At 49.2% G+C, this 16,600-nt stretch overlaps 1 protein-coding gene across 4 annotated transcripts in view; it reads left to right on the top strand.

The window, feature by feature from the left end:
* Positions 1 to 16,600, top strand: part of COL22A1 (collagen type XXII alpha 1 chain) — a 327,237-nt gene that overhangs the window by 28,660 nt on the left and 281,977 nt on the right. For 2 of the 4 annotated variants that reach the window (XM_055287347.2, XM_055287346.2), the window contains exons 2-3: positions 4,375 to 4,537; positions 9,034 to 9,600. The exons of 1 other annotated variant lie outside the window; for it this stretch is intronic. In XM_055287347.2, coding sequence (XP_055143322.1) covers positions 4,447 to 4,537; positions 9,034 to 9,600 — 658 coding nt within the window. In that variant the 5' untranslated portion in view covers positions 4,375 to 4,446. The remainder of the gene's footprint in view (positions 1 to 4,374; positions 4,538 to 9,033; positions 9,601 to 16,600) is intronic. One more of the 4 variants, XM_063643569.1, reaches the window with a different exon arrangement.

Raw genomic sequence — 16,600 nt, 5'->3', positions numbered from 1 at the left:
CATTTTTAAGGAATTTTTAATAGCCCAGACATTGCTCAAGATATAATGTTAAGAGAGACTGGCCAGGTGTGGTGGCTCACGCCTATAATCCCAGCCCTTTGGGAGGCCGAAGAGGGTGGATCATGAGGTCAGGACTTCAAGACCAGCCTAGCCAACATGGTGAAGCCCCATCTCTACTAAAAATACAAAAATTAGGTGTGGTGGCAGGCACCTGTAATCCCAGCTACCTCGGAGGCTGAGGCAGAGAATTGCTTGAACCCAGGAGGCGGAGGTTGCAGTGAGCTGAGATGGCACCACTGCACTCCAGCCTTGGCGACAGAGTAAGACTTCATCTAAAAAAAATAAAAAAAAAAAGAGAGACCGGAGTCTGGGAAGGATAGTGAGGGGCTGGGGGTGGGGAGAGGTGGGGACAGTTAACAGGTAAAAAAATAGAATGAATAATATCTACTGTTTGGCAGCATAATAGGGTGACTATAGTCAACAATAATTGTACATTTTAAAATAAAGAGTGTAGTTGGATTGCTTGTAACTCAAGTGTAGTTGGATTGCTTGAGGGGATGGATACCCCATTCCCCATGATGTGGCTATTTCACATTGCATGCCCCTATCAAAACATCTCATGTACCCTATAAATACATACACCCACTATGTACTCAAAACAATTTTAAAAAGTAAAAAAATATATATGTAAAAAAGAGAGCAAACATTCCCAGCATGGAAAGGGGATGGAGAACAGCCTGTGACCTGAGGTGAAATCCCAGCACGACCACTCACAGCTGAGACTTCAATCCCTCCATGCTGTACTTTTTTCATGAGATAGTGGTTCCTAGCTCACAGCATGAATGTGAGGATCCAGTTAGATAATATGTGGACAAAAACTGCTTAGCATTTCTTGAAGCAGGCTCTTAATACTCTTTTCTATTAGTAATAGGCACTTAAGTAATCTTTTACTGTTGACAAAATCAAAAAAGGAGATCAAGTTTGGGTGCTAGTAAGTCCTAGGCAGAATAGAGACAGGAAAGGTGCTTGGATGATCTTATGCTCAGAAACTGCCAATAGTCTCGACTCTCTGAGTTCAGTATTTCCCTGTGGTAGCCGAGCCATCAGCCTCCTCTTCTTTCTTTCCTTTTTTTCTCACTCTTCCTCCCTCCCCTCTGCTCTTCCTTTCTCTCTTCCTTCCCCTCAAATATGAGCATTAACTGAGCACCAGTTCTGTGCTGGGCTTTGTGCTGGCCACCAGTACTACAGAAACCAGTAAGACACAGTCACTGCTTTCAAAAACCCTCCTCACTAGGCCACAGGTGAGAGCCCTGGGGAGAGAGGCCCTGGGCAGATGATCACAGCCTGGCATGACACAGGCTGTGCCTGGGACCCCTGCCAGATCGCATGGGAACAAATACATGTTTAACCCTCAAGTGAGAAATCTGACTGGATTCATTCATCTACTCATTCATCAGGGAGGTGGCAAAGGATCAGAGGGGAGAAGGTGATATGGGGAATAATTTCTCCAGATGTAAGCAACCAGATATCAGCCCCAAAGCCTGCAGAGGGTACCAGGAGGTGTGGGAAAAGAGATGAGAGTCCGTGGGCAAAATTTAAAGGATAGATATAACCTAATGGGTTGTTGGAAAACAAACGTTCCATACAGAATTTTTGAGGCATTTGATATAAGCCCAGCACAGGGCCATACATCTGTTTGATGAAATGAATCTAAAAATGCTGTGCTAAAAGCTGTGTGAGGCCGGGCGCGGTGGCTCATGCCTGTAATGCCACTAGTTTGGGAGGCCGAGACGGGTGGATCACCTGAGGTCAGGAGTTCGAAACCAGCCTCACCAACATGGAGCAACCCCGTCTCTATTAAAAAAACAAAATTAGCTGGGTGTGGTGGCGCATGCCTATAATTCCAGCTACTCAGGAGGCTGAGGCAGGTGAATTGCTTGAACCCAGGAGGCGGAGGTTGCGGTGAGCCTTCAGCCTGGGCAACAAGAGTGGAACTCCATCAAAAAAAAAAAGAACCAAAAAAAAAAAAAAAAAGCTGTGTGATACATTGGCATTTAGTGAATATAGTGGGCAGGAGGAATTTGAGGCAGGGGCGTATCTCTAGACTTAACCCTCCAGGGACTAAGGGGATGCAGGTGCAGCAGAGACACCTAGTCTTGATGTAGAATGGGGGTCTGGCTTTCCTTGGAGTAATGCATCTGTTGGTTACGGGGTGTCCAATGCCTGCTCCACCACTTCCAGGAGTGTGACCTTGGGCAAGTTATATGACCTGGCTGAGATCAGGTATAGCATGCAGAATGGGAATGACCACAGCCACTCCATAGGGAATTGGAAGAACTGATTGACCATCTGGAGGTCAAGTGGAGTGGGGGTGTTCCAGGATGGAGAAGCAGCCTGGATAGAGTGCAGGGTGAGAGCATGTTTGTGTCCTTGGAGCCACAGATAATTCCTAGGACTGGAGGGTGACCCTGCAGTAGGCGCAGTGGGCGGGCAGGGCTCCCACAGCAGATGAAGCCTGGTGGCTCATGATTTCAAATGGCATTCAGCTCGCTTTCCGTGTGTGTGTGTGTGTGTGTGTGTGTGTGTGTGTGTGTGTGTGCATGCGCACATGCATATGCACATGGGTGTATTTCAGGGGGATAATCCCAGAAATTGATTTGCCTGTGCTTGTCATTAGGCAGAGACCTGTTGCTATTTTCTTCATGGTTAATCCAGGTTTTTGGAGGCTCTCTTCTGATTCATTTTAACATTCTAGATTGTCATTGATGAAGAGTGGGAATGTCAACATAATTCAGAGAAAATCAGAAACAGAAACATACACACAGACACCCACAAGCTCCCTCCCCTGCCACATGTTTTTTATGTTTGGATAACCCCTCCTAGCCCTGGTCCAGGGTGCTAGTGGTGGCACGTGACTCTAAGCTGCAGTGGACACGCCAGTTCATAGGATGCCATTTCATGGTTCTCTGCAGTTTTCCCTATGGTCACTGTAAACACCTGCATCAGACTGGTACTTTATAAAGGGTAAATGAGTTTACTCCCGACGTACTCCCTTGCCACCATCTTCATATTTTTCTGTTTATTAGAATCTTTTAAAAAGTATTCACCAATTATTTGAAGCAGAATAACCCTTATGAGGATTGTTTGGCCAACTGCCTTTGAGATAACTTCCCTACCATTGCAAACGCTGAGGTTCAGGAATCCCTTGAAGAATTCTTCGTTAGTTCTTTCCTTCATAGGTACTTACTGACCATGTGTAAATGCCCTAATCTTCCATGCCCAGTGAAGTTGGCCTGGCCTCAGCCTCCAGGAATCAAGGAGTCCACAGGGCTGACAATGAAGCAAATGGAGAATTACAGTCACAGCCCCCTGCTGAGGAGCTCAGGGTTCACTTGCAGGTAGCTGAGCAGTGACCCCCTCAACCCAAAGGGAAGTGAGTGGTCTGGGAAAAATTTTCCAGAAGGGGAGCATCTGAGCTGAGCATTGCCAGAGGCTCCCAGGGTGGGTGTGGGGATTTTAGGTAGAGGGAAGCCCTTCCCAGGGGGCAAAAGGAGGTGTGGGGCACCTGGAACCTGTGGGAAATGGCTAGAAAGTTCATGGCTACCAAGTGCAGCATGGTCGGGGAGTGAGGCGAGGGGAGAGGCCAGGCTGGACAGGGGTGGGTAGATCATGGCAGGCCCCTGTGCTATATTCAGATGAGGACGATGATACTGAACGATTCTAGGTGGTGTATTAGTCCATTTTCATGCTGCTAGAAAGAACTGCCCAAGACGGTAATTTATAAAGGAAAGAGGTTTCATTGACTCATTGTTCTGCACTGCTGGGGAGGCCCCAGGAAACTTACGGTTATGGAGGAAGGGGAAGCAGGTGCTTCTTACATGGTGGCAGGAGAGCGAATATGTGAGAGAGCAGGAAGAACTACCATTTATTAAACCAGCAGATCTCCTGAGAACTCACTCAATATCACAAGAACAGCATGCGGGAAACTGCCCCCATGATCCAATCACCTCCTATCTGGTCCCTCCCTCGACACGTGGGGATTTCAGAGAGGGAGATTTGGGTGGTGACACACAGCCAAGCCATACCAGGCGGGATGTGGTGTGGAGTCCTCAGGCACAAGGCCCTCTCCTACCCCCTTATGCAAGCCCATCTGCTAATCGGATGGCTGGGGGGATCCAGGCATAAATCCATGAAGGGGAGGTCACATTTGGCTCTGCTCTGGAAGGTCACACATTGGCTGCCTGGAGTTGAATCTGGGAGGGAAGATGGGTTGGAAGGTTGGGTGTGGGGAATTCCCCCAGGCGGGGCCCAGAGTTTGCCTCTCACAGACTTTCAGCTTGAGAGCCTTCTCTAAGGGTGTCTTTCTCCACACAGGCCATGCTGCAGTAGACCCTAACAGCGTCTCTTCCTGGCCAAGAGAAGCCTGTCCCCGAGAACAGGAGAGCCATGGCTGGCCTCCGAGGGAACGCTGTGGCTGGCCTCCTCTGGATGCTGCTGCTGTGGAGTGGGGGCGGCGGCTGCCACGCTCAGCGGGCAGGTGGGGCCACCGTGGGCTGTGCCATGCTGTGCTGGGGACAGAGCAGTCAGCATGTGTCCGTGAGCATGGGCTGTGGCATGTGCATGCAAGTGAGTTCACTACTGACTGTGAAGGAATGTGGGGGAGTGTGAGTGTGTGGGAGTTTGAAGTGTGTGAGGGAGTGAGAGGGAATGTGTGTGAGTTTGAGGAAGAGTGTGGGGGAGTGTGTGTTTGACAAAGTGGGAGTGTGGGAGTGTGAGTCTGAGGGAGTGTGTGAGGGAGTGTGAGGAAGTGTAGGAGTGTGTGTTTGACGAAGGGTGTGGGGAGTTCGAGGGAGTGTGTATGAGTGTGAGGTGTAGGGGAGTGTGAGGGAGTTTGAGGAAGTGTGTGAGTGGGTGTGAGAGAGTGTGTGTGTGAGTTTGAGGTGATGTGTGAGGGAGTGTGAGAGTGTGTGAGTTTGAGGGAGTGTGTGGGGAAGTGTGTGTGAGTTTGAGGGAGTGTGAATACGTGTGGCAATGTCAGTATGCATGTGAGTGTGAATGTGAGGGGATGGGTGTGTGTTCCTGTGAGAGGAGGAGAGAGCGTGACAGAGAGAGGGAACGAGTTGCTTTAACACGTCTCGGTCAGTCACATCCTGGGTTGTGAGCCTGTCTCTACCAAGTGTGTGTAGGTTTGGAGCTCGGGGAGGAGGCAGGGGTGAGGACCTGGCTGTGTTGTCCTGTGAAGGTTTTGGGACACATTCCAAGGGAAATGGACACACTGGAGCCCACTTAGCAAAGGCATCCAGGACAGTGAGAAAAGCGTGTTTATGTAGTAGACCCGGTAGTTGGGAAAGCTGACTGGAGATGAGAAGGCCCGGGGCAGGAGGGGAGAGACATGGCAACATGGTTTTGCTAACCTGTATGAGAGCCCCTGCCCTGGGGGAAGGCACTGGTCAGTGCTTAGATATGAAGGAGGGGTCAGGGTCCACAACCCCGGCATAGAGCCTGCACACTGGGGTCCTGGATACACAGACAGGTGGGATGTTCATATACTGCCCACCGGGCGGCCAGGGAGACCACCTGTCACTAGATCCAGGAAGCAAAACGCTGAGCCCATGTTATAGGAAGTGACATATATATATATTTTTTCTTTTTTGAGATGGAGTCTCGCTCTGTCGCCCAGGCTGGAGTGCAGTGGCGTGATCTCTGCTCACTGCAAGCTCTGCCTCCCGGGTTCACCCATTCTCCTGCCTCAGCCTCCTGTGTAGCTGGGACTACGGGCGCCTGCCACCACGCCTGGCTAATTTTTTGTATTTTCAGTAGAGACGGGGTTTCACCGTATTAGGCAAGATGGTCTCGATCGCCTGACCTCGTGATCTGCCCGCCTCAGCCTCCCCAAGTGCTGGGATTACAGGTGTGAGCCACCACACCCACCCAGGAAGTGATATTCTAAGGCTTTTCTCCCTGGACTTAAAAAAGAAAGGTTGACATTATTTCTTTATTGAATTTACATAGTTGTCTCATGTTTTTTTTTTTTTTTTTTTTTTTTTTTTTTTTTTTTTTTTTTTTTTTTTTTTCCCTGAGCCTCTCAAAGCCTGGCTAGCTGGAAAGACAGTAATAACTGTAGACATCCTGTTTTACATGCAGGGAATAGGAGATTTCTGCACCCATCTAGCCAACCCCAAATGCACAGCCAATGCACAGGATTATCACATTTAAAAGCAAAAAGGCCCTAGGGTGGTCTCCTCTGTGCCCTCATTTCATAGTAGAAAGTGGTGGGCCCCAGAAAAGCACTCACCTGCCAGGAGTGGCATAGCTCCTGCCTTAGCAGAATCAAGGTCAGAAGCCAGGGCACCTGCCCGGGTTCAGATCTCTTCTCTCCACGTCGCACTCCAGCCTCACGGGCACACAATCCCACCTGTTCCCTGGCCTCTGGGAGAAAATGTGCCCTGAGCTCAAAAGGGCCCCTTGGGGAGGCCTCCTGAACAAATGAAACTTCTGTAGCCTTCAAACAAATTTGCTCTAGGATTACAGCCTGCAGGCCAGGTTCTGCCTGGCCCTCAGCAGCAATTATCCTGAACAGCCTGGGACATTATTGTCCCAAAGACAAAAGAATGATCTTTTGTGTCAAGGAAAAAAACTCCCCAGGAATTATCTCCAAGTCTGCACATCTGGTCAAACACACTCCAGGGTTCTAATCCTGTTAGGGATCAGTCCTGCTAAGGTTGGGATGTAACTCAGTGCCTGACATGCAGATTGTCCCTTGGATTTTCAAAGCTAGAGGGAAAGGTAGGTGTGGAACATTCAAGGGTGGCATTGGCTCGGATCACATAGGGAAGCATTTGTGGGAGTATGTGTGTAAATTCGTATAACTTTATCATTTTTCTGTTTTTTGAACTTCATTGCTTGCAAATATAAGAGCAAAAAATACAAAAAATAAAATTCACTCATAGCTCTGCTTGCCAGAGGTAAGCAAGTATTTCTCTCTCAGGTTCTGTCATGGATACATACATACACAATCGCGCGTGCACACAGACGCGCACAGGTTTTCTTTCCAGAAATTCTATGTTATACATATCATTTTATAAACAGCTTTTCACACCCAGGGCTATATTGGAAAAGTATATCCATGCTGGTAAATAAGGATTCCTCTTCAGCCATCACTGTCATGGCTGCCTAGCAATGAATACATCATGATTTTTCTTTAAGTAATTTATTTAATTCCACATAGGTGATTGTGTAGTTATCTCCAGCATTTTTTTGCCATGCTGCTGTGAATTTCTTTATACACCTTTTTTTTTTTTTTCCATTTATCTGATTGTTTTCTTGGGATACATCACTGAGTTTGGAATTGGTGGATAAAAAGATTCCCTCCTTTATGAGACTTCAAAGCCCCTGAGAAAGGGTGAGACAAATCCATGGCCACTTGCTGAACAGGCAGGTGCATTCTCCTCCAGCTCTCATGCACCCAGCCACTACCAGACCATTTCACCTTTCCAATCTGGTATTTCAACAAAGTGTTTTTTTGTTCAGTTTAGTTTAGTTTTTATAGCCAAATGTTTGTGCCTGGTGTTCCCAGAGGCCTGGTCCTCTGCTTCTGTTTGGATGGCCAAACCCTACCTTCTGGAAGAGTCAAACTAGGGCTTCTTCTTCTTCTTTTTTTTTTTTTTTTTTGAGACAGTGTCTCACTCTGTCACCCAGGCTGGAGGGCAGTGATGTGATATTGGCTCACTGCAACCTCCACCTCCCGGCTCAAAGGATTCTTGTGCCTCAGCCTCCTGAGTAGCTGGGATTACAGTCATGAGCCACCATGCCTGGCTAATTTTTGTATTTTTAGTACAGATGGGGTTTTGCCATGTTGGCCAGACTGGTCTCAAACTCCTGGCCTCAAGTGATCTGCCCGCCTTGACCTCCCAAATTGCTAGAATTACAGGCGTGAGCCACTGCACCTGGACTTAAGACCAGGGCTTCTTGACAGTTCTTTGTATATTTGTGCAGCATTCTAGAGATTGGAAAACACTTCCCCCTTGTATTATCTGATTTTAAAGGGCTAGGTAGTTAAATAACTGGAGAGTGCTGGCTAAATCAATTATGTTCATCCGTGCAGAGGACTCTGTGCAGCCGTGGAAACCAGCATGATCAAACTAGAAATGGATTTCTAGCTTATAACTAAATGCAGGGAGAACAGCATATGTATCAGTGTGTCTGGTACAGTCCCATTCCTATCAATAATTATATGGAAATAAAAGTAATCAAGTATGTATACCATGCTTTAACTGTGGTTATCTCTATGTGGGAATACGGGCATTTAAAACATCAAAACATCTTTTTTTTTTTTTTTTTTTGAGACGGAGTCTTGCTCTGTCGCCCAGGCTGGAGTGCAGTGGCGCGATCTCGGCTCACCACAAGCTCCGCCTCCCGGGTTCACGCCATTCTCCTGCCTCAGCCTTCCGAGTAGCTGGGACTATAGGCGCCCGCCACCTCTCCCGGCTAATTTTTTGTATTTTTTAGTAGAGACGGGTTTTCACTGTGTTAGCCAGGATGGTCTCGATCTCCTGACCTTGTGATCCACCCGCCTTGGCCTCCCAAAGTGCTGGGATTACAGGTGTGAACCATCGTGCCCAGCCTAAAACATCTAAACATCTTTTGATTGCATTTTCTGACTTCTTAGAAATGGGCATACATTATTTGTGGTAGGTTGAAAAATAAAAATGGAGTCACCTTTTAAACAAAATAAAAGTGAAGAGATTGAGGCATAGTGCTGTGCGGTGGGTGTTAATCATTTTAATGTGATGCTACATATTGTCAGTTGAGCCTCACAGCAGTCTTGGGGAAAACTCATCATTATTGCCATGTGAAGGTTTGGAAACCGAGGCTCAGGCCCTTCAGACAGCCCAGGGCCCTTGGGTCGTGAAAGACAGGGCAGGTAGGTATTTGAGCAGGCGTGTGTGACCCCAGTGACCTTGATGCCCCAGGACAGTGTCCTTCCTTTCCATGCCCATTTGCCCTACGCCACCCATTCTCTCACCCCTGCAGGTTGCAAAAGTGTCCACTATGATCTGGTCTTCCTCCTGGACACCTCCTCCAGCGTGGGCAAGGAGGACTTTGAGAAGGTCCGGCAGTGGGTGGCCAACCTGGTGGACACCTTCGAGGTGGGCCCCGACCGCACCCGTGTGGGGGTTGTGCGCTACAGCGACCGGCCCACCACGGCCTTCGAGTTGGGACTCTTTGGCTCGCAGGAGGAGGTCAAGGCGGCTGCCCGGCGCCTCGCCTACCACGGGGGCAACACCAACACGGGTGACGCGCTGCGCTACATCACAGCCCGCAGCTTCTCCCCACGTGCCGGCGGCCGCCCCGGGGACCGCGCCTACAAGCAGGTGGCCATCCTGCTCACCGATGGCCGCAGCCAGGACCTGGTGCTGGACGCAGCGGCGGCCGCCCACCGCGCTGGCATCCGCATCTTTGCCGTGGGCGTGGGCGAGGCTCTCAAGGAGGAGCTGGAGGAGATCGCCTCAGAGCCCAAGTCCGCCCACGTCTTCCACGTGTCTGACTTCAATGCCATCGACAAGATCCGGGGCAAGCTGCGGCGCCGTCTGTGTGAAAGTGAGTGCGCCCGGGCCCCACGTGACCCTGCCAAGAGTGACGCCCCCTGCTGAGCCCACGGGAGGGGTCCTCGGGCAGATAGGGATCCTGTGGCTGGCTCCAGGAAGGCGGGGGAAGTAGCAGGTGCAGAGGCTGAGGGACCCCACATTCTTGGGTTTGGCCACACAGGGACCCTAGTAGCATGTGCACCCCCTGGACATTCCTGTTGTCAGGAAGGATGTCTTCTCCCATCCAGAGGCAGAGGTCGCGGGCAGAGGCAAGAAGGAGTTCGGGATGAAAGAGGGCTGGGTTCTAACCACCCTGCCACCTGGGAGATACTTGGTGTCTCATCTTTACCTCTGATATGGGAACATCCTCTGCTTACTGCCCAGAGCTGTGAAAGCTAAAAAGTGTGCATGCAAAGTCTGGCCTGAAGCACTGGGCATATAGCAGGGTCTCCCAAGGGGCAGTGATGAGGGATCATGCCAGAAACATTCAGGCTCCGTCAGCTCTTCCTAGCAGCCCAGAGTCAGTCATTTAGACACAGTCAGGAGCTGCTTATCCCAGAGGCCAAGTGCTGTTGACCCGGTGCCCTCTGAGATAACCCAAGGCCTCTAGCTTATTTGTCTGGAATCTGTTGATTGTGGCTGGGGGTCGGGGGAGGGGAGGCAGAGGGCTGATGGCCCCCAGGGCTCTGACCTGGAAGCCTGACCTCCAGGGTTTAGTGGGGGTCATTCTGAGGACAGCCCCCTCCCCAGGACAGGAAGGGTGAAGTGGGTTTCTCATGTTCCAGACTGTCTCCAGCTTCTGCCTCTGCCTATCGCATTGGGGTGACATTTGTCCTTCTTGGGTCACAGTGGGTGCTGAGTAACCTTCTCGTCCAGGCCTGGCAGGGGCTGGGCTTTGAAGCTGGTCAGACGGAGTGTGGAGCCTCAGCCTCTGTCTTGCTGATAACTGCAGGGGACTGAACAACCTCTGCTGGGAAGCCATAGGTTACACCTTGGCCAGGGGCAGGGAAAGCCTTGGGTGCTGGTGCAGCATGGAAGGTGCTGGTGATGGGAGCAGCTGGGTGTGACTCACCAGGGAAGGCAGGGGCCTGATCCTGGGGATGTGCCTGGCTTGCAGCCTGGTGAGAAAACAGCTAAACCATTTCTGAAACTGGGGTGGCTCTAGGCTGCTTTACCACAGTATGACCCTTTTCTCTGTGTTAGCTCTTTGAATCTCCACTTATTTATTCAACAGATACTTATCAGGGCTCTACTTTTTTGTGTGGCCTTGTGCTGATTTCTGGGGCTACAGAAAAAGATAAGACACAGCACCCATTCTCAGGGTGCTCATAGTCTAGAAGGCAGGAAAGCCACATAAAAGGGAATGTGATACTGTGCAGGTAAACTTTAATAAAGACGCAGGCAGCATCTCACGTGCCAGGTCCATGTGTGATCATGGTATGTGTGGGGATACTGAGAATGAGGGAGGGCTCCCTGGAGGAGGTGGTGCTTAGGTTGTTTAGAGGATGGGCATGAACTGCGTAGGATTGAGAAGGATAAGATGGAGTAGGATTAAAGGATGCCATGACATGGTCAATGAACCATGATGGGCCCACGCAGGTGGGGAAAAGGAGGAGATTAGGGCTACTGGGTGTTGCCAGATTGTCAGGGTCCCCATAAAGGGGGGCCTTATGTGCTAACGTGAGGACATGCTGGAGGGTTTATGCAGGGGTATGACATGGTCAGATCTCTGTGGGGAATGGAATGCCACTGAACAGCAGGACAAAGGGAGGTCCTTCACAGACTGCTGGAGAAATTCAGATAATTATGAGAGATCCAGCACTGATGACTTGGCCTGTGTTACAGAGGTGGAAATTGATGCCCAGAAGGCTAAGTGAAGGTAATCTACCCTAGAGCATGCAAGGCATTGGCTGTGGACTTCCCATAGGTGACTTCACTGACCCACATCACAACCTCATAGGATAAGGATTCTCTCTTTCTTATAGATAAGAGCACACAGAATGCTGAGATCATGGAAGGCACAGCTTCAAGGCATGTTGGGCCCTCAGTTGTAGGCCTGAGAGGGGATGGGTCAGGTGGGGAAAGAGGAGTGACAGGAGACATGCCAGGCAGGGCTGGAGCTATGGGACTGATCCAGGTGCACCCTGGATCGATCAGAAATCTGTGCAGATAAGATCTAGGCACAGGGTCACAGCCCCAGCTAAGAAGTAGAAATTCAGTGTGGTAGCTCAGGAACACTGAATTCTACTTGTTATTCCAGAATCCAGAACCCCTTGATGCAGAGTGCTGGGAAACAAGGTTACTTCCAGATCCTTCCCACTTTTTTTGTTTGTTTTTGCCATCCTGACAGTCTTGGTTCAGAGTGGTTCTGGATCTCAGCAGGGCCGACTCTAGACTTTGAAGCTCCTTCATGCCCAGGGATGGCTCTGAGAATGGCAAAGACAACCCCAGAGAGGTCGAGTCCCTGGGATGTGCCGTACAGTTGATAGACACCAGGGCTGGAGACAGAACCCAGGCCTTCAGACTGCAGGCCTCTCCCCCATGCCTCCAGAACATGGGCTTCACCATGACTGATCCTGGTAAAGCAAATTTATTAATATCACTTTCAATTGAAAGGTCACAGGTCAGGCAGCTTCAGGCAATGAAACTTGGACCCATTCATTCCACTCTCCATTTCCAGGTTCCTCTGTCTTGGTGTTAACTCTGTTCTTGGCTTGCCTTATGTGTCAGAATTATACTGGTAAGTGGGTTTCAGTGAAGATACTCTGCTGAAGGTTTTATTTAGAGGAGGGTGAGATCAACAAGGGATACTGAGGTACGCAGGAATTAGTGATGGGAGAAGCCAGCTGAGAAGGGATGGAGTGTGTCACTAGAGTCCATGAGGGCTGAGATTGGGTGGCCCTGTAGGACCCTTAGTCATGAAGGCATGCAGTTCTCTTGCCACACCACAACACACAGGCAAAGAGGGAGCAAGAAAGAAGCCCCTGCCCCTTATCTGCTCTTGCATCTGTTCCTTCCACTAGCCTGACCCCATCTGATACCAGCCAAGCAAGGCCAAGTGATGCAGTCACAATGGCTGGCCTGCTGGGCTGGGAGCAGGGCAGAGGGAGAGAATGGACATGGGAGGGCAACTTGGGGACACCACAGCAAGACACCTCTGAGATTCACCTCCCAGTGAATCTCAGAGCCATGTCTGCCTGCAAACCCGGGAGGAGAAGAGACTATTACCCAGCAGGCCTGGCACTTGGTCTCACTGGACTATGGTAGGTCATGTGACTGTCCCTACACCAATCACTAGTCTAGGAGTGGAAATAGGTTGAATATTTTGGGCCTGACACAAGACCTCGTCTAACATTTGGGAGTAGAGTTATTTCCCAGCCCAGCTCCCTCAAGGAAAGGGATTTGATACATGAAGGAAAACCAGGGAGCTGTTACCAAGAGAAAGGGAAACCTACACAGGCCAGCCCGGAACACACGTCCGCCCTGATCACGTCAAGAAAAGCTCATGGATTCTGTGGAGACAGGGCTTCTCCAAAATCCTAAAATAGATGTAAGATTTAAGTGAATGCTCAGTCATCTAAAGGGAATCAGCTTTTGTAAATACAGCTGTGAGATGAAGAGGGCCCGGTCTATTCTGGCTACAAATGAAATGAAATCCCCTTACAATTGCTTCAATTAGAAAACAAAGCAAAACAAAATAAAAGAGCTAATAGTGACATATTGGAAAGCAGCTAGTGAGATTGAGTCAGGGAGCATGGCAGAATTTGAACACCAGAAATCTCTTGGTACACAGAGGATGCCTGTGGGGGACTTCACAGCCCGAGGAGGAACTAGTCTCAATAGTGGCCACGTATTGATGACCTGGAAAATGGTAGACTAAAAATATCAGGGCTTTTTTTTGATGTAGTCATCATTGAGTTAGATCCAACTCACTCATTCATTGAATAACCATGCGTTGAAACAGCCATTTGATTCAATCTCATTTATCCATTCCTTCATTAACAGTCATGCATTATAGTAAACATTCTCTTCATTCATTCATTCATTCATTCATTCATTCACTCAAAAAGCACATTTAGTCATTCCTCTGTGCTGGACACAGGCCAGGTGCCCATGATGCAGTAGTGAATCTGGCATCCTCTTTGTCCTTGAGAGGGAAACTCTTGTCTACTTGGGGCGGCAGGAAAACGGCAGACAATTACACAATGGAGTGTGTAATTTTATATATGCATTAGTTTACCTGCTTAGTATATATCTTCACACACAAGGATATACGCTTCACAAGCGCAAAGTCCGTTCCTTGTGGTACCTCAGTGCCTAGAACAGAGCCTAGTACGTAGAATGAGCCCCTAAATATTGTTTAAAGGAAATCAAGGGCAGTGACCTGACAGTTAATTCTGTGCTTCCTGTTATGATGTGCACATTAGAAGTTCATGGGCAATGATCTATTTCACTCCCACCCCACTCCCGCCAAAGAAAAGAACAAGAACATGAAGCAAGTCTGAAATTATAGCCAACAATAATGGAAATATTTAATGCGTTCACATTTTGGTGAACAGAGACAAATGGTTAGATTTTGAAGGCTGGTGCAGATTTAGAAACGGCAGGCTGGCTGTTTTATGGTTGATGGCACAGAGGCACATAGGGGCTGAGTGGCCTGTCCAGGATTGCAGCGGACAGGTGTGGAAGTCTTTCTTTGGTCAGAACCTACTGCCTAAGAGTGAGTGCTTTCAACTATCCTTCTGGAATCTTACTGCATATCTAATTATTAAACCCTACCCAGTGTCTAGAACAGATGTGGCTCATACCTGGTGGCCAGTGGCTGTTTGTTGAATGAATGACTGACACGAACTTGAAAAAAAATCATTATCCCCATTTTACAAATGAAAAAGAGTATCAGCAGACTGAGGAGTGGAATAACAACAGTAACAGAAGTAACACATGGCCAGTGTTATTATAGATGCATTTCAAGCATCATATCTGACCTCCCCAGTGGCCTGACCTCCCCAGTGGCCTTCCTTAAGGTCTGCCGTGATGCTGGTGGCTATGTGTTTCCTTGACTTTGGACACATTCAGAGAAGTGCCTCTGTGTCACGACATCAGCTCCTGCTTCTCCATCGCCTGACAGAGGCCCCCAGAGGATGCAACCTCAGCCTCAGCTTCCTGCAGTGTGTGGGGCGGAGGCCGAGGACAAGGCCAGCCCCGGAGCATCAGCTATAATTAAGAGTTTTCTCCACCCCAGGCTTTGTCGTGGCCACAAAACGAGCTTTATATAGCTTATCGGGTCACTGTAAGTGAACCTGTGGAATGCCAGCTGGCCGCAGCCGAGAAGGCCTCCACCTACTTCTATTTTGGGGACACACTATGGTGGTCCTCTCTTTCCTGTCCCCACAGCCAGGGAGTCCCTTGCTGCGTCCTGTCTTTTGCACTTGGACTTTTGGGCTGGGATGTTGATGATCTGGATTAGAGCAAAGAAGGAGCCTCTCCCGTGTTCCCGTGGTGTTCTCTCTCTCCAGATGTGTGGTCATCCCCTCCCCCTCTCCCACCCTGTTGTGGATATGTTCATAGTTAGCTCTATTCTCATTTAATGAGAGTTTTGACTCCTGGGCGCTTCCACTTGCCAATACGACTGAGGGTGGGAGTAGAGGGAGGCTTCTTTTGTGTGAGGAGATTAATTTTCCCATTTTATTGTTCACCTGTGCTTCTCGCTGGGAAAATGTCAGCATTTAAACTCCAGCTCTGCATTTTGATGAGTGTGTGATTCTGTGCAATTGACTTAGCCCCCTTCGTCTCAGTTACCTGTAATGTGGAGTCAGTTCCTCCTTGCAGAGGGGTTTGTGGCCATGATCAGGGAGATCAGTCTGGTAGGTGGGTACTGATATTTATGGAGGGGCTCTCCTTTGCTTTCTGTCGTAGTTAGCAGGCAGAACACTTAACCTTTCAAATAAATTAATTATGAGGTTCACTTAAAAATCTGTTTTGTACATTTTTTCTTTCTGTAGTGCAAAACACTTTTAGTAAATAATACAACTTATGTATATAGTTGGGAATGGACTAAACAAACATTTATAGGTAATATCTCACAACAGCGGATGCTTTTACCCACTCTTTTCACATATTATTGACTTATTTTTTTCAATGCATATTCATTGAGCTTCTATTATCTTTCAGATACTGGTCTGAAGCATGAGAGTTACAGGGGTATGTGACATATATGATCCCACTTTAAGGGTGACACTTTCCAGAAGGGAAAGGAGATGGGCAGTCCATCAAGTGATGGGCTAGGTCATTTCATGTGGTGATAAGTGCTTCAAAGCTGAGAAACCCGGTGAAGTGGGTCTCGGAGGAGAGAAAAGTGCCTTGATCTTGGAATGGTGTGAAACAACTGTGCAAGCCAAGACTGATAGGCTGAGTTCCAGGCCCGGGGAACAGGGACCACAAAGAGACTGAGTGGGAGTGGACTCCACATGATGGAGGAGCCCAGTGGCTGGGGTGGAGGTGGGGTGGCAGCCAGCATTGCTTAGCAGGAGAGTGGGACTGTTCCCATCTGTAGGAGGCAGGACTGGAGGCTCAGCCATGTGGCTTACCTTTCCCAGTTCACACAGCTCGGAGGGGCATCCAGGGGCCAGCCCTGAATCTTCCCTCAGCAGGAAGAGAGTCGACCTCAGAACCCCTGCAATTATCTTTCCCTTTGAAGACGCAGCCACACATGTCCCAGGGGACGGCAGGGAGGCTGGCTGTTGGCAAGTCTGGGTGGCATGTCTGGCCTGGGAAATTCTAGGCACTGTCTCCCTCTAAGCAAGAGTCTTGTACAGGAATCAAAGTGGGCATGGCCCTGCTGGTGGCATCACCCCTCGTGACCATGCCTTCCAGGCCACACTCCCATCTCTGTCCCCACATCCCTCTGCCTGGCCTGAGACTGCATGGTAAAATCAGCGTGCACACACCCCACCTACACACACCCACACACACAAACACCGTGTGTACCAGGCATATCACACACCCTAGATAGA

Source organism: Symphalangus syndactylus, chromosome 7 (genome assembly GCF_028878055.3).
Source record: "Symphalangus syndactylus isolate Jambi chromosome 7, NHGRI_mSymSyn1-v2.1_pri, whole genome shotgun sequence".
In the NCBI taxonomy this organism is placed as follows: domain Eukaryota; kingdom Metazoa; phylum Chordata; class Mammalia; order Primates; family Hylobatidae; genus Symphalangus; species Symphalangus syndactylus.
Note: the sequence above shows the minus strand (reverse complement) of the source record. Positions and strands in the feature narration are given on the sequence as shown.